This window comes from Pteropus medius, unplaced genomic scaffold (assembly GCF_902729225.1).
Source record: "Pteropus medius unplaced genomic scaffold, Ma_sr-lr_union100, whole genome shotgun sequence".
Classification (NCBI taxonomy): domain Eukaryota; kingdom Metazoa; phylum Chordata; class Mammalia; order Chiroptera; family Pteropodidae; genus Pteropus; species Pteropus medius.
The window spans coordinates 3,895,042-3,919,243 of record NW_024349798.1 but is presented as its reverse complement, the minus strand read 5'-3'; the positions used below and the strand labels follow the sequence as shown (position 1 = coordinate 3,919,243).

The 24,202-nt window shown below is 48.1% G+C and overlaps 1 protein-coding gene and 1 non-coding gene across 4 annotated transcripts in view; one reads left to right on the top strand and one right to left on the bottom strand.

Moving 5' to 3' along the window:
* The window catches only part of CRAMP1 (cramped chromatin regulator 1), a 58,448-nt gene that overhangs the window by 10,546 nt on the left and 23,700 nt on the right, over nucleotides 1–24,202 (bottom strand). For all 3 annotated transcript variants that reach the window (XM_039884871.1, XM_039884869.1, XM_039884870.1), the window contains exons 5-15: nucleotides 24,029–24,112; nucleotides 21,261–21,309; nucleotides 12,692–12,777; nucleotides 12,105–12,228; nucleotides 10,946–11,027; nucleotides 9,315–10,457; nucleotides 6,226–6,403; nucleotides 3,887–4,068; nucleotides 3,725–3,799; nucleotides 1,224–1,305; nucleotides 173–277 (exon numbers count right to left, since the gene is read on the bottom strand). In XM_039884871.1, coding sequence (XP_039740805.1) covers nucleotides 173–277; nucleotides 1,224–1,305; nucleotides 3,725–3,799; nucleotides 3,887–4,068; nucleotides 6,226–6,403; nucleotides 9,315–10,457; nucleotides 10,946–11,027; nucleotides 12,105–12,228; nucleotides 12,692–12,777; nucleotides 21,261–21,309; nucleotides 24,029–24,112 — 2,190 coding nt within the window. The remainder of the gene's footprint in view (nucleotides 1–172; nucleotides 278–1,223; nucleotides 1,306–3,724; nucleotides 3,800–3,886; nucleotides 4,069–6,225; nucleotides 6,404–9,314; nucleotides 10,458–10,945; nucleotides 11,028–12,104; nucleotides 12,229–12,691; nucleotides 12,778–21,260; nucleotides 21,310–24,028; nucleotides 24,113–24,202) is intronic.
* TRNAV-UAC (transfer RNA valine (anticodon UAC)) lies at nucleotides 16,584–16,656 on the top strand. Its single transcript has one exon. It is a non-coding gene; the product is annotated as a tRNA-Val (tRNA).

Genomic DNA, 24,202 nt, shown 5'->3' with positions numbered 1-24,202 from the left:
CCCAAAACATGGGAAGAGCCTCTCCCTCACTCCTCATGTCAATGCCAGGGTAACAGCTTTCGTGTTCTCTCTGGAGGGTAATGAGACAGCATGGCTTGGGAAAGAAGAAAACAGAAATGTCACTCAAAACCCTCACGTGGTGCCTCTCACCATGCTGGTCACAGAAACTTACTGGCCAGGTGGCCCGTGGCCTGGGGCGGAAGGACCTTGGGCATGATCGGCCGAGACAGAGCCGCTTTGGTCAGGGAGGACTGGATGGGCCGGAACGAGCCTCTCCCTGTGAGGACAAGAACAGAAGCAGCCGCATCAACCCCGCTTGCCCCTGGTGCCCTCTGACCGTATAGCGGAGGCTACAAAGGGTTTGCTTCACAGCCACAGTCGAGACCACGCAAGCTGAGCCAAGGCGGAAACCACCAAACATCCCAAACAGGCCAAAGAGAGGTCAAACGGGACCCAGACAAGGAGAAAGCTTTGGCACCCATGACAGCAGCACCACTGTGACACTTGGGTGCCGCTAAAAGGCTGCAATCAGTACTGTCATCCCCTGGGGATGACCCTTTTAAGAGTAACGCACACCTGAACTAAGCTATAGGCTCTTCTAAGGCAGTCAGAGCATCAAATCTTGGACCAAGATTCCACCTGCAATAGTCCTCTTTCCTACTAGGCCTTCTGCAGGTAAAAAGGTGGCATGAGAAAAAGCAATCGACTGCTGTCTGGGTTCTACAGTAAATAAATCTGAAATGTGAAAATCAAGACTGATTTAAAGATAAATCATGGAATATGTGTTTCATTAAACAATTCTGTTTAAGTAAATTTACTTCCAAGAGCCAGGGCCCCACTGACCTTAGAGACCTAGGAACACCCGAGTTGTATACCCTAAGATTGCATGCATCTAAGATTGCATGCCTGGTAAAACATCACAAAGACAGGGTGGACCACAGATGCTCCCCTAAACCAAACTTAGCAAAGCATCCCCAACAGGACCTCCTGAGCTACCTTTGAAGCAGCTGCCTGTGCACCACCTGTCAAAGGTCCACACGTGCCCACGCTGCAGCCCAGGCCCAGCACAGGGGCACACTCAGTGTCTATTGATAGAATGGACAAAGGAATGCTGGAAATGTCACTCCAAGAGCCATGGAAGCAAATGCCTACCACTCCCAAAGATGAAGCCACATGCAAGTAAGGAGGAGTAAAAAGCCAACCTGAGGAACCCCAATGCTTACCAGTTACGGAGGAATTTGACAGGATGGAGAAGGAGCAGACATTGTGGGACTGGTTTTCAGACGGTCTAGGAAGTAGGGTTCTCTGTGGAAAGAAAACTACCACTAATCAGGTGATGAAAAGACCCCAATGCCAAAAATCACTCAGGAAACCAGCAAAGAGTTGTAAAGGGATATTCCCGATAACAGGGAGCTTAGTGTAATCAGATGGGGGCTCTGGTTCTAGAGATGATGACACAAGGGCTCCTGGGACAGTCTGAGGATGGCTGTTCTGTGGACCCAAAGCCTTAAACACTAGGTCCTCTCTGAAAAAATACAAAACAAAACAAAACAAAAAACCCCAAGGGATAAAACTTTCCCCAGGAAAACTAGAGGAAGGTCAGAATGATCCACTGTTAATCCAGAATTCTAGATTAGCCTGGAATGCAACTAGTCATATATATCTATTTACAACCACTCGATGTGGACTGTGAAAAGACACCCCTTTATTCTGGGTCTCCTCGAATTTGGGGTGAAGATAAAGTTGCTGCTTGTAACACAGACAGGCTAAGGGCTTGAGGCATTCCACCCAGTCCGACAGTCCCAGTGCCCAACCTTCCCTGTTTATCTGCCCAGGGCTCCTATGTGTAAATAATTAAGTTCCAATTGATGACTACCATCTAAAGAAATTATATTAATTGCTGAAACTCTCATTCATTGAAGTAAAACATTAACAGAAAATATGTGTCACCCAAAAGTGTCCCGAGGACCTCCAGCTCTGGGTGCCTAGCTATGGCTCTGCTGACTTACAAAGGACATCTCCATGCCCCTAAGAAGTACCCCAGGGTGTGAGCACACAGCAGAGGAGGTGCTACTGGGGATATAAACTTGACAGAAAGGGCTGTTAGGTCTGCTTGGCTGCTGAGAGGCAGTGAGGTGACTTTGAGGAGCTACAGATGTGCTGGTTTTGCTCCAAATGTACTTTCTGAAAGGGGCAGGTGAGAAATATTTTAGGCTCTGTGGCCATATGGCCTCTGTTGCAGCTATTCATCTTTACCCTGGTGCCATGGAAGCAACTGTGGACAGTTAGGAAATGAATGACCATGGCTTTGTGCCAATTAACTTCTCATAAAGAAGTAAATGGAAAAGCCTATATATTTGTGTGATTCCATTTAAATGAAATGCCCAGAACAGGCAAATCCATAGAGACAGAAAGTAGATTCATGGTTGCCAGGGGTTGGGGTAGGGAGGAATGTGGGTAAGAGGTACGGGGTTTGTTTGAAATGATGAAAATGTTCTGGGATTAGACAATGGTGTTGGTTGCACAACCCTGTGAATATACTAAAAACCATTAAACTTTAATGGGGGAACTTTATAGTATGTGAACTATATATCAATAAAGCTGTTAAAAACAAAACAAAAACAACAACAATCACAGGCCCTGAACCAAACAGCTATGGAGCTCCCACTCAGCCAGGGTGGAAGATTTATACACTTTGCCAAATATACTAAAACTAAATACATTAACACTAAACAGGTAGCCCTAAAACATGAGTTTGAATTGTGTGGGTCCACTTACAGGCGGATTTTTTTTTTCAATAAATACCTGTACTGTTTTCGATCCGCGGTTGGTAGTCCGCGGATGTGGAGGGCCGACTGTATGCATTGTTCTACGCCATTTTAAATAGGGGACTTGAGTATCCGCAGATTTTGGTACCCGTGGGGGGTCCTGGAACCAATCCCCTGCGGATACCGAGGGACAACTTAAGTTTTGGGGGAGTCAAAAGTTACATACGGATTTTTGACTATGTGGGGGGTTGTCACCCCTACCCCCTGCATTGTTCAAGGGTCAATTATAGTCTGCACACACACAAAAAAACTTGGGATTTAGAATACATCTTCCTTTCAAAGACCTGTCATGCAATTTCTCATTTTTAAATAAATTAATCTCAAGAGATTTCTAATAGTCTAACAAAAAGAGACTGATGCATTAATCCCAAAACAATGCACATTCATGACTTTCTAAGCTCACAGTCATTTAAAAATTCCAGCTTCACCTCTTTCATCTTTTTACTTTCAAATAAAACTGTCCCTTTTCTCTGTCATTCCTGGATCTCCCCTCTGGTCTGCAGATGGCATCTATGGGTCCCCCCCAGTGTTCATCACTATGAGCTCCAGAGGTCTGACCTCTGGAAAATACATAGTACCTTGCCAACTGCTTCCACGGACTATATGTTCATAAATAGATGTTCTGAGAGTCCTCAAATATATCTCAATTGGGGACATTCTTGGGACTTGAACCTCCAGAACTTTCTATCTTTTTTACAAGCGTTTTTCATGTTGTGCAAAGATTATCTTTATTTTCGGGTACAGTTAGGGTCACTGAATACTTTACTCTATTCATAAGAAAGAAGAAAGGGGCAGGGGGTCTCCATGAACACCCAAGACACGGGAGAAAACCAGTGTGTATGGGCAGCTTGGCCAGTGGGAGGCTGGTCCTGGCAGACCTGACCCGGGTTCCTGACCTGGACCACCAGCGGCTTCCGCAAGTGCCGGTTCTGCAACTTCCGGGGCTTTGGCAAGAAGAAATCTGACTGCATCTGTGAGGAAAAGAGCATCCGATCCCTGAGAGTGTTTTCTACCAAATGGGTAGGCAGGCAAGCAGGGGGTGCAATCCTCGCACTTACGCTGATGGAGTTCAGGTGTTGAAGGAAAGTTAATTCTGTCTCTTTATTGGGAGAGAAGAGCTTCCCATGTCGGCTGTTGGGTGGTAAAGTTGTTGGGACAGCAAAAAGGCCACCATCTGAGTCACTGCTTCCTGTACTGGAGGGACCAGCCACCAAGAGGGGTCTCGGAGGGTTTCTCAAACCTAGAAGAGAGTAAACATAGCTACACTCAGCCAGCAACATCTCCAGTGTGAATGGAGTTCTACTGGGAAGAAAATCAGGAAGAACAATCTGTTCAGTTTCCTGGGAAGGAATTTCCCATATCTTAGCACCATTAAATCTGCTTTCCATCCATCTCCCTGAAAGTCTGGTGCTCATTGTCAGCAGACAAGATAAATGTTCTTCACCACTTTGATCCTCAGTAGGAAGGGAAGCTTAGGCCTTCAAAGACTTCAGAGCCAGAAGAACCTTCCAGATCTAGTGTAGACCAGGGGTCAGCAAACTCTTTAAAGGGACAGGTAATAAATAAAACTTTGTGGGTCTATAGCCTCTGCTAAAATCAGTTCTATAGCTGTAGCACAAAATAGCTACAGACAACATGTGTATGCATACCAGTGAGGGTAGCCGTGTACCAATAAAACTTTATTTACAAGAAGTAGGCTGTACTTTGCTGATGCCTGGTCTAAATCTCTAATTATATAGAAAACAGACTCAGAGATAGAGGGACAGAAAATATTTATTTAGAAACCACTATTCTGGGACTCTGCTAGCTGTTTTCATTCTTGATGCATGGTAGGATGGGTCTCTTTCCCTTATTCTTTATTTGCAGATCGGTAAGGTTACGCTAACACTTACGGCATCCAGGGATCAGGTCTTCTAAGCACGAATCTGGATTCTAGCACTACAGGTACACTGGTCTAGAAGCATCCTCAATTCAGAAAGAGGATGGATATTAAAGAGTACACAGAATTACGAAATTTAAAAAACAGAATGGAACGTAGGAAAAGACTATATAACCTACCAGCTAGCCTCACCATCAAGTACTACACCCTTATCTGTAAGGACCAACTCACGGTGTGCTGATGCCCTCCCTCATGAGCCACAGTGAGGAAACAGGTTAAAGGTGAGGAGAAAATAAAAATAAAAACGGTAGGAGCTGGTGAACCTGACACTGCAAGCAGCCTAATTTTCTCGAAGGACTCCATGAAGTACTCTTCAAGGAAATCTTCAAGCACTTAACAGGCAGGCTATTCACAACATAGAAACTGAGAGAAAAATATAAAGCTAGTAACATTCTGTTTGGAAAATCATCCTAGAGAACCATTAACTCACCAGAACAATAGGTCTGTTCAGTCAAAAACTTACTGCAGGACCACTTCTTATATGACGCACACTGGTCATCATTGCAGATGCCCTGGCCATTGTGGGACGTTCAGGCCACCCAGGGCGTCCAAGCTTCTACAGCGAGAACGTCTGCTTATGAGAGCAGTTACAATGCCCTTCGTGTCTGGTGTAGAGGCCTTCTGGAGCACAGGACATGAAGGATCTCTCCAGCCCTCAGACCCTGCATCCCTGCCTCCCCAGCCATCCCCATCTCATCAGGTCAGTCTTGGGAAGAGCTGCAGGACTTTGGTGTGCGAGAGGAAGGAGTAGGGCTCTGACGCATTCAGCATGGACTTACACACCCATGGCACATGGGGCAAGGCCATAGAATGCATGCACGTTTCTTATTCTACCTTTAAAAATCATATAGAATTTATGATTCTAGTTAAGACAATTAATGTTTTATTATAAAAAAAAAACTAAGTAAGGAAAATCAATGCCTCAAGGAAATGGTTCATGCTGATCCTGGAGTTTTACATACCCGGTAACCCAATTAATTTAAAGTTCTCTTGCGACGTACAATTGAGGTAAAGAAATAGAACAGAATGGCAGGTCGGCCCATCTCTACTAACAAGACTTGTGTTAAAGTGCTGAGGAAATCCTTCAACTGAAGGTGTCTTTAATACTTTAGAAATTAAAATTAAAGAAAAACAGTCTCTAGAAGATTCAGAGAGAACCAACCTTTCTCATACTTTAAGCCACCAACTCAGCATGTTATGGAGGCTTCTGCTGACCTCAAAGAGCATGATCCTCCAAAGAGAATGGACTGGTGAGGGCCACTCCATGTTTCCCACTGGCTCCCGTAACCCCAGGACCTGAAGGCCCTTGGTGACAGGGTCACCCTCCCACCCGCTGGGCCATGGCTGAGGGGGGCCAAGCCTCAGGTATCCCAGTGCCTTCAGCGCTGGCACAGCCCCCATACCCAGCGGGCTGCCCAGGACAGTGAGGACTGGGTGAGCACTGCTGCTGAGTCTCACCTGAAGGGCAAGGTGCAGAGCTGGGAGAGAAGGCCTTGCTGTTGCGGAGGGCAGACTGGCTTCGAGGGCAGCGGGGGCTCCGGGAGCTGATGCTCACCACCTTCCCTGGGGGAGTTGTCGACTGCTCCTCCTGGGCGGGCCTCACTGAGGCTGTGGAGCTGGCATTCGCTTCCGGAGCCTAGGACAGAAATGAGCTGAAACAATGGCCAACCTCAGCTCTAAAATGAGTGCCCTGGAATAGGAGGCACAAAAACTCCAAGTTCAGAGGGACGGCAAAGGCTCAGAGACCAGACTTCCATGACGGCAAAGGTTAGCATCTTTGAGTCACTCAGCAGTGCCAGCACTCAAAACCATCACTCACGTGGACCCTTAGGAGAACCACTGCTCTTCCTCCTGAAATCTCTGACCTCACTGCCCACAGGCACGTGGCATGAACAGACAAACCAGGGAGTGGTGGGAGGAAGGGAAGGAGGGACTAATGGCTGAAAGCAGCAGGCAGCCCTGGCCACACAGGACGTGCTCGCACTGCCAGAAGAAGATGCTGAATGGCAAGTGACAGTAATTCACCTTTTTATAAAGCAAGCCTAAGATGACTGGAGTGGTCTCTTCTGATTGTGAGTCAAAAAAAAGAAATACAGATTTAACTTCTAGAATTAAACACAATCACAGCTGAAGAGCCCTGTGCTGAGTCGACACCCAACCCCAGGGGTTTTTATAGGTCACTTCCTCCACTCCTGGGTCCTTGCCAGAAACATCCCCATCCACTCACCTGTCTTAACCTGACAACTTCACCATCGACCCCTCTCCTCATTCTTCCTTAGCACCCACGCCCAAGGCCCACCTTGGGGCACCTTCCTGTGAATTACAAAACTCACTGTCTACAGTCTCAGCACAATCTCACATGTTCTCACTCAGGGGCCCCGCAACCCCTCCTGTACCTTCTATGGCTTTCAGCCCCCAGCCCTGACCTACTCTCTCCTTTCCGTGGGATGCCCTCCACCCCCAGCCTCGATGTCCCTTCCTGCCCAACTGAGTACCCAGCCAGCCTGTTGCCAGCATCCTGACAGAGAATACCTGCTTGTCAGAACTTCACCACAACTATAGGAGGAGAGAGACCACAAGGCCAGTCCATCCGTCTCTAATTCAAGGTCCCTACTCTCAGCGGGGCCTCTGGTTAGTGGTTCTCATAAAAGAGTTGCATCAGAATCACCTGGTGAAGGGTGTCAAAACACGGTCTACAGAGTCTCAAGAACCTGCAACTCTAACAAGTTCCAAGGTGATGCTGAGGCTGTTGATTGGGGACCCCACTTTGGGAACCATGGCTATGAGCACCCTGTTTTGCATTTTTTTCCCTCTCTTTAATTCCACCCCTGCACTTCCACCCCTGACCTATAGGATGTTGCCATTTCCCCTTAAGGGTGGGGTGTCCCCTCCCACACGGGGCGTGGCACATCCGGTGTATGGTCCATGGCTCCACCTGGGGTGCGAACCCAGGACCTTCTGTGTGTAAAGCAGACGTGCTAACCAAGACACTATGGAGCCACCCTGCTTTGCATTCTTTGCAATATTTCCAACCTGCTCCACTCTCCTCTTCAGTTGAGGCCAAGGCCACTATCTTAGCATTGCTGCCTCCAGCCTTCTCAGGAGCCGGCCTAGCTTGGCCTCCTCTACATTGGACATGCTCATATTATCCCATTGTCTCTCCTGATCCCTCCCCCGCCAAAAAAAACCCTCAAAAAAGGCTTTTAAATTCATCAAATCTGTCCAGTCACCCCAGTATTGCCAATGCTTGCCCACGACTCGCCTCCGCACCACTAAATCCAAAGGCGGCTGCTCACCCTCAGGCCTTGACTTACCAGCCTCTGCAGCAGCCAGCAGTTTCCTTCCACCTACCCCTGCTAGAGCCATCTCTCACAAGACACTGATTCACTTCACCAATGCTCCACAGAACACTTCTCCATGCAAGCGCAGGGGCAAATGCAAAAAAAATGGAGAACACGGTGGGAGAGGCACACCGAAAACCAAGGCAGAACAGTGAAGGCACAGACCTAGTGTACCTGCCCAGGGAAAGCAGAATGTATGGTGTGTTCCCAGGGGCCCCTTGTACTTGGTTCTGAACATGAATCAGTGCTAGGGGGTGCACAGTGAGCCCGCAGTCCCAGCCTGTCATCTGAGGCCACTGTGTTTAGCTTCCTCAGCTGTACCTCCTGGAACCTGAGAGCCTCCAGGCTTCTGAACACTACGTACACACTGCTACTTCGGGACCAACCTGCCTCAGGACTCTGCTCTCTTGTGTCCAGGAGAGCCTAAGAGACTTTCCCATCAGTGGTATTTTCTGCCCCATTTGTGGCTTGGCTAATCTGCCTCCTGAGGTGGGGGTCAAAGGCCATGGCCTGCCTGGTGTGGCCTGGCCCTCCCTGAGCCATCGCAGCCATTCCCTGGAGCCTCCTGAGGAGCCCCAGACCACTTCAACTAGCTACCTCCTGAAGAGATGCCAGCAGAGGTCTCCCCACTGCTGCCCCACAGAGCATGGCCCCACACAGCACAGACTATAGCCCCGGCATTCCATTTGCCCCCTCCTAGCTCCACTCCCTCCATTGGTGCTGCAACACCCCACCCTCCCAGGACAGCCATTCTAAAGCACACCCTCAATCCTGTCACTCCTCTGCTGAAGCCCGCAGTGCTCCTGACACTTAGAGAAAGCTTGATTCGGCTCGGCTTCTGGCTGAGTCTGCCACCTTGCCTCTGCGCACTGTCCCCTCAGCCAGGAAACTCAGGGCTCAGCAGCATCACTGGAGCCTGGCAAGGCCCAACAAGCATGGCCCAATAGGCATGGCCACTGGTTGCTGCATGAGCCTTGCAGGACAGGGCCCTCACCTGGGAGGGAGCCGGAGCCCTGACCAGTGCTCTACACAGCCCCACTCAAGAGAATGAAACATGGTCTAAGATAGCCTCTGGTGCCTGGGTCACCAGGGTCCCTGCTTCATGCCCTTCCCCCAAGGAGCCTTTGGGAGTCCTGACTGACTACCATGGAGCCAGGCTTATTTGCCCTCAGGGTGCCAGCAGGGCCGTGTCTGACTCTCACTCACCAGCCTGGGGTTGACCTCAGTGGAGATGAGCTTTAGGAGGCAGCTGAGGAGGCGCTGCTTGTGGAAGGCGGAAGGCGGGGAGCCGCCAGGGGCCTGGCCCTCGGGGTCCAGCACAGCCAGCCAGTCGTACTCCAGCTGCAGCTTGCTCGGCTTGCCCATCATGAGGTAGACTTCCGCCAGCGTCAGGCTCTCGGAGGTCTGCAGGTTCCAGCCCTCCTCACGGAGCTGCTGGGCCAGCCGGCTGGCGGGGACGTCCTTCGGGGGCTTGGCAACAGGCTGTCCCTGAGGAGGCAGTGGGTCCGAGGGGCTCGCCTTCTCCTGGGCCTCCTCTGCAGGAGGATCTGCTGAGTCTTTAGTGCAAACATCTGGCTGGAGACTTGGGCTGGGCTGAGGCTCAGGGCCAGGCGGGCCGCGGACAGGGGACGGAACCCTGGCACCAGCAAAGTCAGCTGCCTCTGCATTGCTAGGGGCGCGAGTCTCTGGGGAGGCACATGCCGAAGGCCGAGAGTCCGCACAGCGGCATGGCTCAGGGATAATGAGGTCCTGGCAGGACTTCATGTAGCGGGGGAAGGGGTCCAGGAGGGAGAGCTCATCCTCTAGCTCTGGAAGCTGGCCACAGGCACACGTCATGGCCCCAGGCTCTTGGGCAGGGACATCCCTGCCCTCTGTAGGAGCAGGCATAGGAGGCTTCTCGAGCTGTCCCCCAGCATCCTGGAGCCCAAGGGGAAGCCTGTCGGGAGCGTCTGGGCTGCTGAGGCTTGGAACAACCACCTCCGCAGGGGCACTTTCAGGGGAACTCTCTTCAGAGCTCTGTGAAGCATAGGTGGAGGGAGGAGGCCGCCCTCCAACCTTGCCCTCAGCACCGCCCCTTGGGCACTTCACCTGGCCTCTGGCCGTGCCCTGCCCGCTGTGGATGCCCAGGATTTGGGCTGGAGGCAGTGTGTGGGCATCCTTGGCATTCTGTTTGCACCGGCCACCCTCCTGCCAGTGCACCGTGCAGAAGGCCTTGGAGTGTACCACACGGGCCACTCCTGGAAGTGGGGTCAGAGTGCAGTTCTCCCCTGGGAACAGGTGCAGTGCCACTTTCTCCTGTGACGGCTCCACGAACGAGTCCTGCAGCTGACGCTCTGCAAGCGTCTTCCGCTGAGTGTACTGTTAAGGAATCACCTACAGTAATACCCATCCCTGGGCACCAAGGGCCTTGGGGAAAGCATGACCCAGGCATTTCCTTCTTTAGGAACTTCATCACTAATACATGCCCTCCTGGCTGGCAACTAGGCAGAGTTGGGAGATGGCCAAGACTGAGAAGTGTTGGGGAGTCCTAGGTCATTTCATTCAACCTGCTGGCAGGGATGCCTGGGCCACATCCCACAGGCCAGGTGGTAGCCACTCGCCACATGGAGGGCTGCTGTGACAGTTCGAACACTGTAAGGTCAGAAAAGGGGCTCATACCCAAAACTCAGGATGAGGGGCTACAAGTTTTAGTTCCGGTTCCACACCATCTCACAGCACAGCTGCTACGTCCCACAGAGCCCCAACGCAATCCCAGCGCTGAAATGCAGGACTCCATTCTCAGACAGCAGGTGCTGTGGAATTTGTGTGGGGGAGTTACTTTAGTAGGAAAAAGATACGATTCGCACTTCATGGAGCGCCCACTTCTGCTTCAAGAATTCAATGAGGCTGGAGACCTTCCGATGGAGCTCCACTATCATTCTGCAGGAAACAACAGACAGGAAGAGGGAGGCTGTTACACGGGAAGTGAACCTTCTAAAGAGCCCTGGAGGCTGCCAGCAGAAGATAATGCCATAAAGAGTATTGGAAGAGCACTAAGGAGGGGCCAGAGCCTTGATGTCCCAACAGAGCCACCGATTTCTTTTCTTAAAAATGAACTATACAGATACCTAATCAATGTACTGTATACTTGAAACTAATTTAAATAAATTTTTTAAAAATTAACTTTTTAAATTGAGAAACTAGTGACTCACACGAAGCTGCATGACAAAATGGAGACCTGTGTACCCTTTACCATGCAAGATCTCACACAGATACAGACCTTGGCACAACCCACAATCCTTTTCTATTTGGGTTCAAAACGAGGGGCTCTGGCCAGCCTTACTTAATTCTAAGAAAATAAAAACACATACAGAAGAAATGAAGCACTAACATACTACAATGTGGATGAACCTCGAAAATAATGCTCAGAGAGATCAGAGAGAAAGGATCACATAGCACATGATTCTACTTATGCGTAACGTTCAGAACAGGCAAATCTATAAAGATGGAAGGTAGACTGGTGGTGGCCAGGGACCAAGGGAGGAGGTTGCGGGGGAGCGACTATTTAGTGGGTATAAGGCTTCCTTTTGGCGTGATAAAAATGTTCTGGAACTAGATAGTGGTAGTTGTACAACACTGTGAAGGTACTCAATGTCCTGCCCATAAATCAGACACAAACCTTCAGGGAGAAGGTAAGAGAGGAATGGAAAGGGACTTAAGGGGGAAAGATGAGGGAAAGAATCTGTAGTCATCAACCTGTTAGCCATGACGTCTTTCTACATCCCGCTCTCGGCCCAAGAGACCCGTGCCCAGGTTTGAAAATGTGGCATGGTGTCCCCAAGCCCCCACAGTCTGAGGGCCCCAATGACAGTGCACTACTCCCACATCCCTACGCCCATGTAACTTTGGAGCACTGAGTGAAATCTCTTCATTCAAGGGTCTCCAAAGGAACCCAAACACCACGCTCTGGTCTCATCCCTTGCAGCTAGCTCCCCCACAAACGCCAAAGCCAGTTACCTTAGCCTGGGGTTCTGGGCCAGGCTCTGCACACGAGCCCAGGCATGGTTGTTCCTTGGCTGCAGCTCTACAGGAACTCTCAGGGGCAGGCGCACTGGCTTCTGGTCCTCTTCGTCACTCAAGCCTGCGACAAGAAGGGGCTGTGAGAGCCTGGCATATGAACCGCCAAGCAAAAGGCAAAGCGCGCAGTCAGACAACTCAGAGTCAAGGAGGAGTTGTGGGCAAACGGCCCAGGAGGGAAAGCAGGGCTGGCGGAAAAGCCATGACTGAGGACCTGTACCCAGAGGTGTGCCCATGTGGCTGCTCAGGCACCCTTCAAGCCAGAAGCCAGAGCATGAGGCCACAAGACGCTTCTGACACCACTGACACTCCATCTGAATGCTGCTGTGGCTCCTAAGCTGACCTTGATTTACTGAGTGGACACACACTGCTGTGACAAGGAGCTCTGGATCCAGGAGCTGACCAAAGGGTTAGGCAGACTCAAACACAGAGCCATAGAGGCAGACATTTCTAGCTTGGCCTGTCCGTTGATATATGGAGTAGAATAGAACACCTCTTGACCCCACCCCAGCCCACTTTCTACATACCGTCTGGGTCACAGAGTTTCTTCAGGGCTCGGCACATGGGTGCTTTGATCCGCAGATTTCTCCCTTTGTAACGTACTGTGGTGGCCCTGGGAAAGAGTTTTAAAGAAGTGCTGAGGCCTCTAAATGAACAATTACTCCCCACACAATGCAATATGGAAGAGCCAGTGTGTCCAATCCACACAGAACTCAGAGCAGGTGAGGACTCTGGCTGGGTGCCAGGCCTGGCCTCCAGGGCTCCCACCTCGCACTACTAAAGGGACTCCTGCCATTCACAGGCAACATGCCCTGCCCTCCTGCCTGGTGACTGGTGCAGCACCAGCTACTGTCCCATCTCGTGGAAAGCCCAGGACGATGGTGCCCCCATCAGATGTCAGATGGCACTCCCTTCTCAACTCTTCCTTGGGGTCTCTCAAGAGCATGTCTCAACCTACCTCTATGTGACCTCTCAACTGAGCTCTAGGTGGCTGCATCTCCACGTCAGGAACATCCCCTAGTCCCTCTGTAAACCACACTATCAGGGGCCTGGGGGTACTGGGCACTCATAGCCAGCAGGCAAGGGATATCATGTGCTTGTGCTCCCCCCAACTGACCTGCAGGCAGGCCCAAAGGCAGCCTATCACAGCTGTTGGTGACACTCTGAACACTGCTATGACTATAATTTATACAATATTAGAATTAAAGAAATACTATAAATGCGTACAAAAGCCACAAAAATAGTTCCTTCTAAAACACACACTTGGAATGATGGAATGCTTTGGAAATACTTAACAAAGGTAGGTTGTTTTAAAAAATGGCAGTCAAGTTAAGTGTGGGAGAGACAACTATGAAAGACTGAGGGTGACCTGGAGCACTCTACAGTCCCACTGCTATTTGCCCCTAAGCTCTTTTTCTATTTGAAAACAGAAATCACAAGTGATGCATCTTAGCTACAGCTTCTGAGATAAAAACAAGCCAGAACTCTAACAGTAGATTTCAGTCAAAGAAAAGGCCTTGGCTAGACACCCCAGTCAGTGGCTAGTGAACAAATGTAGATTTAAGTTTTATGAAAGGTCCTTTGGTACGTTGTTTTTATTATTGTGTTTTAACCAACTTTTCAACTGACCAACTCCCAGCTGTGACCCCAGGGAGCCAGCTCCCCCCATTCTGTCAGGAGGGGAGATTCAGAGAGGATGAGAGTCTGCGTGAACAAGCACCACACTCCACTGAGACCATACGCTTACGTCTTAGCCACTGAACTCAGGGGAGATGCAAGGTGCTACCCTGGAGGTGTGAATGTAAATAATATGGAGCAGGGCTGCAGGGGAGGGGGAGCAGGGAGGAGCACTTTAAAAGAATAGCAATGAAGTATGAAGTTCATTCTTAAAGAACCTCCTCTAATAAAGGGCTCTAGGGACAAGTGGACTTTCCTGCCCATCATCACTTTTTGTTACATCTACCCCAAACAAAATAAAACAGTAACAGGCAAGACTAAAAAAGCAGGTGGCACCTGTGTTTGTGATAATCACATTTTCCGTTAAACTGCTATTTTGCGACTTCCTTTTTTTTTTTTTTTAAGTGAAATTGAGCTGCCCCCTTTTTATGACTAGATGATCATTCTGAGATTAAAATTTTTTCCCTTTTCTCTCAAATGGAAGTTCTATGAGCAGCCTGAGCCTGGAGCCTGCAGGAGGTAAAGTGCCATATTCAAGCTCACAGGAAGAAGGCCTCTCAGGCCTGGCCTTGGTCTCAAGACATGGTCCACACTCCCCAACCTCACATCATCCCCACAGCTGAAAGATAGGTGAGACTACTGACAGGCTGGGCGAGTGCTTCCCCAGGGCATGGGGGTTTAAGAGGTACTTTCTGCAGAAGAATCACAGCTTGACCTCCGATGTAATATAACCACATAGAGGGTTCTATCTGAACTCCTGAACTGAGTGTCACTCATTCTGACAAAACAGGCAACGGAGTAATTCCTCTATGTATGTGGGAGTCTGGCTTTCTGTTCTGAAAGATTTATTTTCTTCTATGCAAAGTTATTTGATAAATCTAATAAGCATGCTGCTGGGTGACTAATGTGGTAAGATTTAATTTTAGAGCTTTTCTCAATTCATTTACTCCTTTATCAAATTCTACAATTTTATAACAAAAGGAGAGTCACAGTTAATTGAAGATCTGTGTGAGAAGCATAGACAGAAAGTTGGTTAAATACTCAACACTTTTTGGTCTTAAATCAGGCACCATACTTAATTCCCCCTACCAATCTGTTTCCCTTTTACAGGCTTTTTGTTTTGGTCTTAAAAATTAATGTCTATTAGTGAAAAAATGGATACATCCATCGATGGAACAGAATTAAAATCCAGAAACAGATCTGCACAGTATAATTAATTGACCTTAGATGACGCAAAAGTAGCTAATGGAGGAAAGACAATCTTTTTGGCAGATGAGGCTGGGACAACTGGGCACCCATAGGCCAAAAAATGAAACTTAGTATAAACCTCACATCCTATACAAAAATAAATCCAAAGTAGATCATGGATTTAAATGTCAAACCATAAAACTTTATAAGGAAATAGACCATCTTCATGACCTTAGGTTAGGCAAATGGTTCTTACATACAACACTAAAAGCATAATCCATAAAAGAAAAAGATGCTGAATTTGACTTCAACAAAGCTAAACATTCTGCCCTGTGAAAGACAGTAGTAAAAAGAATGACAAGTCACAGGCTGGGAGAAAATATTTGCAAATCGCCTATCTGACAAAAGACATGTGTCTAGAACATATAAAGAACTCACTAAACTCAAAAATAAGAAAATAAGCACAAGGTTTGAATACTTCACCAAAGACGACAGATAAATGGTAAATAAGCACAAGAAAGATGCTCAACATCATTGGTCATCAAGGAAATGCAAACCCAAACCACAATGAAGTACTACTTCACACCCAGTAGGATGGTTCAAAAGCACAAACAAACTGAGAACAACCAGTATGAGGAGCAACTGGAACTCTCCCAGGAAAGCAGTCTGCCAGTTCCTCATAGTTATGCACACACTCACCATCCCCTCCCCTGGGAATATGCCCAGGAGATGGATGTTTAGTCAATTATTCTCTATAAACAGCCCTTGTCCCTCTCTGGGGGATGGATAAACAGACTACAGAACAGCCACAATAGGGACACTACTCCGCAGGAAAAGGCATGAATGAATCTCAAAGTGGAAGACACCAAACTTAGAAGGCCATATTCGGTATTATCCTGTTTAAATAACATTCTGAGAAAGGCAAAACTACAGGGGACAGAGAGCAGCTCAGTGGTTGCTAGGGCTGGGCATGGGGGAGGGAACATCTACAATGGGGCATCAAGAAGGAATCTGGGGGTGATGGAACTATTCTGTACCTTGACTGTGGTTGTGGTGGTACACAACTAACTGTTTATTTGTAAAAACTCAGAACAGTAAGTTAAAGAAGCTGGTCTGAAAAGGCTACCTGCTATAAGATTCCAACTCTATGACCTTCAGGAAAGGCAACTATGGAAACAATACAAGATCAGAGATCGCCAGGCCTTAGAGAAGAGAGAGAGAAATCAGTGGAGCACAGGGACTTCTAGGGCAGTGAAACTATCCTGTAAGATCCTGTAACGGTGAATATAGGACACTGCCATTTGTCAAAAACCAAAGAATGTACAATACCAAGAATGAACACTAATTAAACAATGGACATTAGTTAATAACAATGCATCCGTATCTGTCAATCAATTCTAACAAATGTATCATTTAATACAAGATATTCCTAAGAAGAAGAACATATGCAGAGGAAGGGGGTATATGGGACATCTCTGTACTCACTACTCAACTTTTCTGTAAATAAAAAATGGCTCTAAAAAAATAAAGTTAAAAAAAAAACTTGCAGGGGGTGGCTCCATAGTGCAGTGGTTAGCACGTCTGCTTTACATGCAGAAGGTCCTGGGTTCAAGCCCCAGTGGAACCATGGACCATACCCCGGGTGCGCCAGGCCCCAGGTGCATGCTGCAAGCGCATGGGAGGAGATGCCCCACCTTCAGAGATCCAGTTCTTAAGGGAGAGGGCAAAATCCATAGATCAGGGATGAGAAGCGGGGCTGGGGGGGGGGGGGAGGAGGACAGTTAAAGAGGGGAAAAAGAAAAAACTTGCAGAACCATACGACGGCAAACAGCAAAAAGTACATGAATTAAAATACTAGATATTTAAAAATGGATGCGTACACCCTACCTTGCCCCCACATGGAACTAGAAAAATACTTTAACCCAAAACAAGGGGCTCGCCTGCTATCCTGATACTCTGGCAAGATTCCCAAATTCCAATGTGCCTAAAGAGAGGGTCCTGGCCTGACCTGGCTCTACTTCTCCCCTCTACCCCTCTCTGTCAGCAGGTCCCCAACACACACTTTAGCCACTCTAGCCCCTTGGTTCCTTTCTCACCTTGCACTCTCTATTCCTTTAGCCTGAGCCTCACCCACCCCTGCGTCATCCCAGCTCACCTTTTTCTTTAAGACTTGAGCCTAAATGTCATCACCTCCAAGAGGCCTTCCCTGGATACTCGGTGTAAGTTCCCTGCATCCTGACAGTTTCAAGATCACGTTCATCACAGGTTATTGTGCATGTGCCATACACACATACATGGGAAAGATGATCTCTGCTGAATGAACTTCATTAGCTGTCCTGCCCCTACTCTAACACCACTGCATATCCAACTCCCTATTCTTGATACTGGCACATTTGGGCACTCAGATCCTTCTAGAATGAATGAATGCGCCATGCAGTAGGCTTTCTGTCTCATATCTCTTTATGGCTGCAGGCAGAAATCTTCTCACTGAGCTGATGCTGTTTCAAACCTTTTCTCAGGTGTCTCAGCACCTGAGAGATGACAATGTTAATAGGTAGGGCACCTGAACCCAGAGCTGCCAGGTAAGCAGATGAGGACCCTAAGAGCTGGATGCGCCCATGACAGGTTCCTTACAGCTGACTCACAGCACATTCCATCCCAGAGTCGGCATTGTGCTCATCTACCACTGGTTAAAGTCCTGTAGATATGAACGAATTCCCCGTGGGCACTGCCTGAGCAGATTTCTGCTCCTTAACCACCTCTATTTTATTCACTATGTACTACATGAGGGCCACACAAGCTACTTTGACACCAAACTCTGTGAAAAAGAGCATCTAATTCTCTTCATTTCTACTGATAAATGCAAGTGAAGTGTCTGCAGGTGGCTGCTGTGCTATTCTATCAACTTCTCTGATGTTCAAACTTTTTCATAAAATTTTCTGAAAGACTGAAAAAGCAGCCATCTTGCTTCTTGGGTGCATAAGGGTTTGGTGTATGATGCTCTTCTGTCACATCGGAGAAAGGAGCTGGCAGCACCTGGTACCAATGCACTTGTCTGCTTGGGTTCTGTCAGAGGGTCTCTGGGACTCACACTGAGAAGGGCCTTGGGCCTGGCCCCTGATACACCAGGGTAAGGACTGTGTGGGTAGACCGTTTAGAGCTACAGGCTGGTAAGGAGCCTGACAGGCAAGCACCCACGACGCCAGGAGGAGCGCTGTGCTGATGAGTCACACATAGACATGTAACATCCAGATTTTGCTCTGGCTCAGGGGAGGGGGAGTGTCGAAGCTTGCAGCCAAAGGGTGAGCAGGAGCTTGTCACTCAGGGGAAGGGCAGCAGTCAAAAGGAAAGCCCTGTCCCTCACCAGCACTCCTGAGCCCGCCATGTCGGACACAGTCATTGGTCCTAGAGAAAGAAGAAGGAGAGAAGCATAGGGTGTCATGCCCTCTGCTGGACACTCCTTGAGCCCAGAGCCTCTCTGGGCTCTGTCAAAGCCAGCTATTGCTGGTCCCTGAGCCCTGTAGCCTCTGGGCCGTAATGAGGAATAGGTAGGTTCCCCTCACCCCATAACCATACAAAGGCTCCTAGAGAGTTTTGCCACCAGGCCTGACAGCATCCGCTCACAACAGGGCCCAACCAAGACTTAAGCCACATGTGTTACACTTTTATTGATAGAAATACAGATAACTGCATTTTTATAACTATAACCCCATGGAGAAAACTTGGTCATAGCAGTTTAAAACTAATAAAAAGAATACCTTTCCCCAACATGGAATTTTTCTCCTCCGATCAAATCAAAGTACATTCTTGTTAAATAGTCAAATAAAAAAAAATATGTATGAAGTAGAAAGCAGGGATGCCCATTTGCCCACGACCCCAAGAGAACCCTGGTATAACTCCTACTGGGGCCAAGCAGCCAAGTGAGCACCTGCCCGGCCTTGCTTCTGAAAACAAAAATGGAGACTGATCCTGCCCAGAGCCAGCTCTTCACTTTTTGACACCCCTTTGCTAGCATGATCACTGTTGTCACGTATATCTTCGCAAGAACGGCTCACCCTGATCTAATTATTTCCAAAAGCGAGACTGCTAGGCCAGAGGGTGTGCACCCTTATGGGTGGGATGAGTTACAAACTCAGTTTATCCCTGCTGTTTGCAAACACGACCAACAACAATGCTAAGACCTCTCCATCCAGTTGTAAAACGTGATATCGGTTTAATTTGCCTTTCTTCTTACTCTGAGCCTTAAGCAGTAGAAGTGGCACAAGGGAAGATTCTGGGAAGGCTAGTGGTGTAACATTTATTCCATTTCTTGATCTGGTGGGATCACTTTGTGAAAACTCACAGAGCTGTGCACTTAAGGTCTACATTTAATGTTCAGAGCTGTGAAGGTTAGTTATACTTAATGATCAAAGAAACTGCATTGTGATTCTGATTGCAACTACAAGTATCTGTCAATTAATTTAGGGAAAGCAGACGTCTTTACAGTGCAACATCTCTCCATGCCATCAATATGCCTTATCACCATTGACACAGACCTTGATCTGGCTGAGGTTGTGTCTGTCAGGTGTCTCCACTCTATGCTCCTCTCCCCTTTCTATACTGTCCTCTTTAGAAGTCCCGGGGAGCAGCCCACACTTAAGGAAGGGGAACTACCTACATAAAAACTTAAAAGTAGAGTATCTATATAAATTATGTGGAATTCCACATGGGAGATTTATTACCTCGTCCTCTATTTATTTATGTATTTATTTATTTATTCATTCAATCATTGATTTTATTAGTATGGACTCATGTAAATTTATGCTTTATCTAGTAAGGATTCAAAACACATGCACAATGCAGACGTTCCTCCTGAATCCCTGCTTGTTCGAACCATCCCTCCATCATCTCAACTGAGGCTTCACCGAGGCAGCTCTTTTCTGAAACTGAAGAGTCTCAGCTCAGCTCTTGGGTTTATCGGTACCTTCAGACTTACAGCTCACAGCCTTCTGGCTCTCTGAGTTCCAAGAGCCGCTTAAACCAACCTGGCCATTTTCAAACTTATCAAGGCATGCCTTCCTCACATTCCTGATCAGTCAGGAGGCATCGGGCATGCATGTCTCTCCAGACACCAAGGAGACAGTCCCACATGCTCCTATATAATGCCCTCCTTTCTGTGTTTTTGCAAAAAGTAAGACAAAGCCAAGCAAACTCACTGCTTTTCCATCAAACCAGCCCCAAACGAACCCTGAGCACCAAGCAAAGGGCTGGTAACACCCGCTTACCCACAGATTCTGGAGTAACTGAAATAAAAGGTAGAGTGAGACTTGTCCTAAAATTGCATCACCGGGTAAGTGCTATATATTCTGTGGTAACTCTCTTGCCTGCTGGTGAGATAATAATGTCAGAAACCACCTCAGCCAAAAATCTTTCCCTTCTTAACAAGGTTTCTCAGGTAGGCACGATACCACATGAATATCCTAGATTCTAGAAAAAAACACAGCTTCCACTTGATAAGTGCAGGGCAGGTGTGAGAGTGGAAAGGAAGATGGGATGCTGAAGCTGCAACAAACGAATGGGGTATGCGCGTGACAAAAAACCCACAAGGATATGGCCAGTGGCCTCTCTTTCTACTTGCCTCTGACCATATCCCACACATCTCTGGGAGGCTCCCTTTGACCAATGACACCAATTTTTAAGGCTACCTGCATTCCCTGACGATTGGAGTGAATCACTGCTCTTTTGCACAGTGGTGATACATACATCCTAGTGATTATCAGGCCTGGCTCCAAACGGGTGGCAGTTCATAGATACAAAGCCTCGAGAATCCAACACGGGCATCTGTAAGGGCAGACGCTGGGCTGGACCCAGAGCAGAAGCGCACACAGCCGGCCCTACCTAGCAGGAGCGCAGACCTGAAGGACAGGCTCGCAGGCCATCCAACCCCTGGCTATTGGAGACAAGAACCAGAGGTGCAAAAGGCAATGTCCTGCAGATACAGCAGAGGCCAGTGAAGACTACTCTACTCCAGGGAGAGCTCAATCTACAAGGCAGCTGGACTTTGACCAGCAGAGATCTTGGGTGGTGGGTGGGTCCATCCAAGACAAGGAGTGGAAAGATCCAGGAGAGAGCACAGAAGCTCTGGTGGCATGAGTGAGAGGGACAGGCAGATATTTCCAGTTCTATATTTCAGAGAATAATGCAAACACCCGACAGGAGCAGGTGGTATCTCACAACACAACTCATACTTACCCAACCTGAATGAGCTCATTCAACTTCGTGGCATTCTTGTCGTCCATACCTTTAAACAGAAAAAGAAACAGATGTGACCTTGAAACAGGAGCAAAACTGGTAAAGATTTCCACATAATTATCTTCAGTATAGAATCGAAATACTTTACGAAATATCTAAGGTCTTCCAGCATAAAGTCCCTTACTGAAGGTCAAAACAAGGTGTCACCTGTGCTAACGGTACTGTTCTCACCTGTATGTCCTCTCCGCTCATGCAGGGACCACTACCTGCATCAGCACAGCCGATCACTCCGCCCAAAAACTCTTCACTCCGCCCAAAAACTCTTTCCCAAATTCTTGCCTATGCTGAACCTCCACTGGTGCCTAACTGCCTAGTTCAGAGACTCTTTTTTCAGGGTAACCACTGTGCCCTGTGCACACATCTCCTGATGGACTCTTGTGTTACCTGTGGGCCCACCTTAGTCAGCTTTGAGCCCCACACTCCTAGGTCTGCTGAATGACGAGTCAAGACCCTGAACATTTCCTCAGCCTTCCTGGTACTTAGTGCTGTCTTCAGGAAGTGTGAGAAAGCAAGTATAGTAACCAGGTAATGGGAGAATCTAAGTAGTTGGTGTTTGGGTGCTCACTGAAAATTCTTTAAATACTTCTACATATTTTGGTGAAAAAAACAAAAACAAAAACAATAAGCCACAAACACATAGCCAGGCCGAAAATCAAAGACAAGGACAAAACCTTAAAACCAGCCAGAGGAAAAAACACATCCCTCTCTAGAGGAACAAGGACACAGATGGCCAGTGACCTCTCACCAGAAACAGTGCAGGCCAGAGAGAGTGGAACATCTTTAAAGTGATGAAAGAAAAGAAAACATCAAATCATAATTCTACACCCAGCAAAAATATCTTAAGAAGGAAAACTAAATAAATACTTCAGATAAATAATAACTACAAGAATTCATGGCCAGCACAATTGCACAACAAGAAAGACTAAAAGAAGTTCTGCAGGCTGCAAGAAAACAGTACCAGACAGAAACAGGTCTTCAGGAAAGAAGGCAAAGCCCCAGAGAGGATGAATGTACAGACTTGTTCATTAAACAAGAGGTCCCACACAGCCCTGCCCTCAGACAGGCATAAATCAAACGAGCACACATCAGTAAAAGTGGCAGTTGTGATTCTGCATGAAGGATGGTTTGGAGTACTGAGAATGTGTAACACTGCAGCCCAGCTTGTCATGAAAGTTCGTGGACAAGTGAGCTGAGATTAAAGGGTAGGCAGGAGTTCGCAGGGCAAGGGAAGAGAAGGGCCCGTCATTCTGCATCGCCAGGAGGACAAAGGCAGCTGATCCGGAGGGACGCCTGGCAGGAAGATGAGCTGAAGTCCAAGTGCAAAGGCCCCTTGGGTCAGGAGGCTAGGTGATTCCCCAAGGGCAAAAGAAAACTACCCAAGGTCATGGATCCCAAAAGACTCATGTGGAGTCATAGATGGGCTGGGAAGCTCTGGCTGAGCAGCTCATACATGGCAGGGATGCAGGAAGGGCCATAGCATCATCGCCAAAGGAGGTGATGCCCAATGCGCTGACATGACCAAAAGCATTTTAAGACAGAAATAAGGACAGAGAAGGGGAAGCAGAGATTCAAGGGAGGTGGGATCCTAGAGCTCCCCTCAAGAGACCATTCAAAGCAGGAGCTGGGGACATTTACAAAGAAGACCTCAGAATATAGGGAAGACAGGGGGCAGGGAATCAGGATGCCTGTCCCATCTGGAGCCTCTTAGGCATTCTTGCCTGTTTCAGGAGAGGGGAGGTGACCCAGCAGAGGCCAGGCATGCAGAGCCATCAGTGAATAGCTGTCCTCTCCACCCTTCTGATGCTTCCATATCCCTAGCCAACTGCCCACTCAGCTGTGACATATTAGTGACTGCTAAGATGATGGCTTTTGATCATCTCATATGATTTAATTTAACCTTCAGGGTTGCCCTGTGGGTGTGTGCTCTTCCAATCCGTGTGACAGGCAGACAAGTGACACCTGGAGAAGTAGAAATGCTTCTTCTTGTGGTCATACAGGTGACAAGGTAGGAATGTGAGGCCCTGGGCATGGGTGCCCTGGGAAGGCCAGAGCATCATCTACATCTAAAGGGAATCAGTCACGAGGAGACTGTCAGAACAACGCAAAGGGAGGGGCCTGAACCCTTCAAAGTACCAGTGTCACAAAAGACAAAAAAGTGGGAGATGTTCCAGGTCAAAAGACTTAAGGGACACCACAGCTACAAGGAGAGCAATGTCCTCAACTGGCGTCCAACTGGCATGAAGGAACGTTCTGGGAAATCTGACTATGGGCAAGATATTAGGTAAGACTGTGGTCCCTAATAAATGTGAAATGCAATAGGTGTGATATTAGGGTTATAGGTGTGTAGAAAATCCAGGCTGAGGGATTTAGGGGTGTGCTTGGATGTCTGCAACTTACAGTCAAATGGCTGAGCAGGAAAAAAGCAAGCGTGTGGAGGGGGAGAGAGTACACACAGAAAAGTGGCCAATGTTACCTATCGAAAAATCTAAGTGCAGGTATGTGGTGGTCACTATCTTCTTCATTTTTTCTGCACATTAAAATGTTTTCAAGATGAAAGCTAGAGAAAACAGAAATGTCCCTGGGACCAAAGACTCAACAGTGCCAGGACAGCAGGTCCTGCCAGGAGGAACCGTGAGTGCACTGTAGAAGGCCACATCACTTCCGAAGCCACCAGCAGGGCTGGGGCAGTACCGCTGGCCCGTACTCACAGCCCCCGATCTTCTTGCGCAGCTCGCCGTAGCAGATCAGACCATACAGCTCCTGAGACGACTTCTTCAGACCACGAGAGAACACTGAAAGACAGGAAATAAGGCTTCAGAAGGGGAAAAACGGCCGTTCAGAGGCTGGCCAGCCCATGTGCATAAGAACAGTGCTGGCGCAAT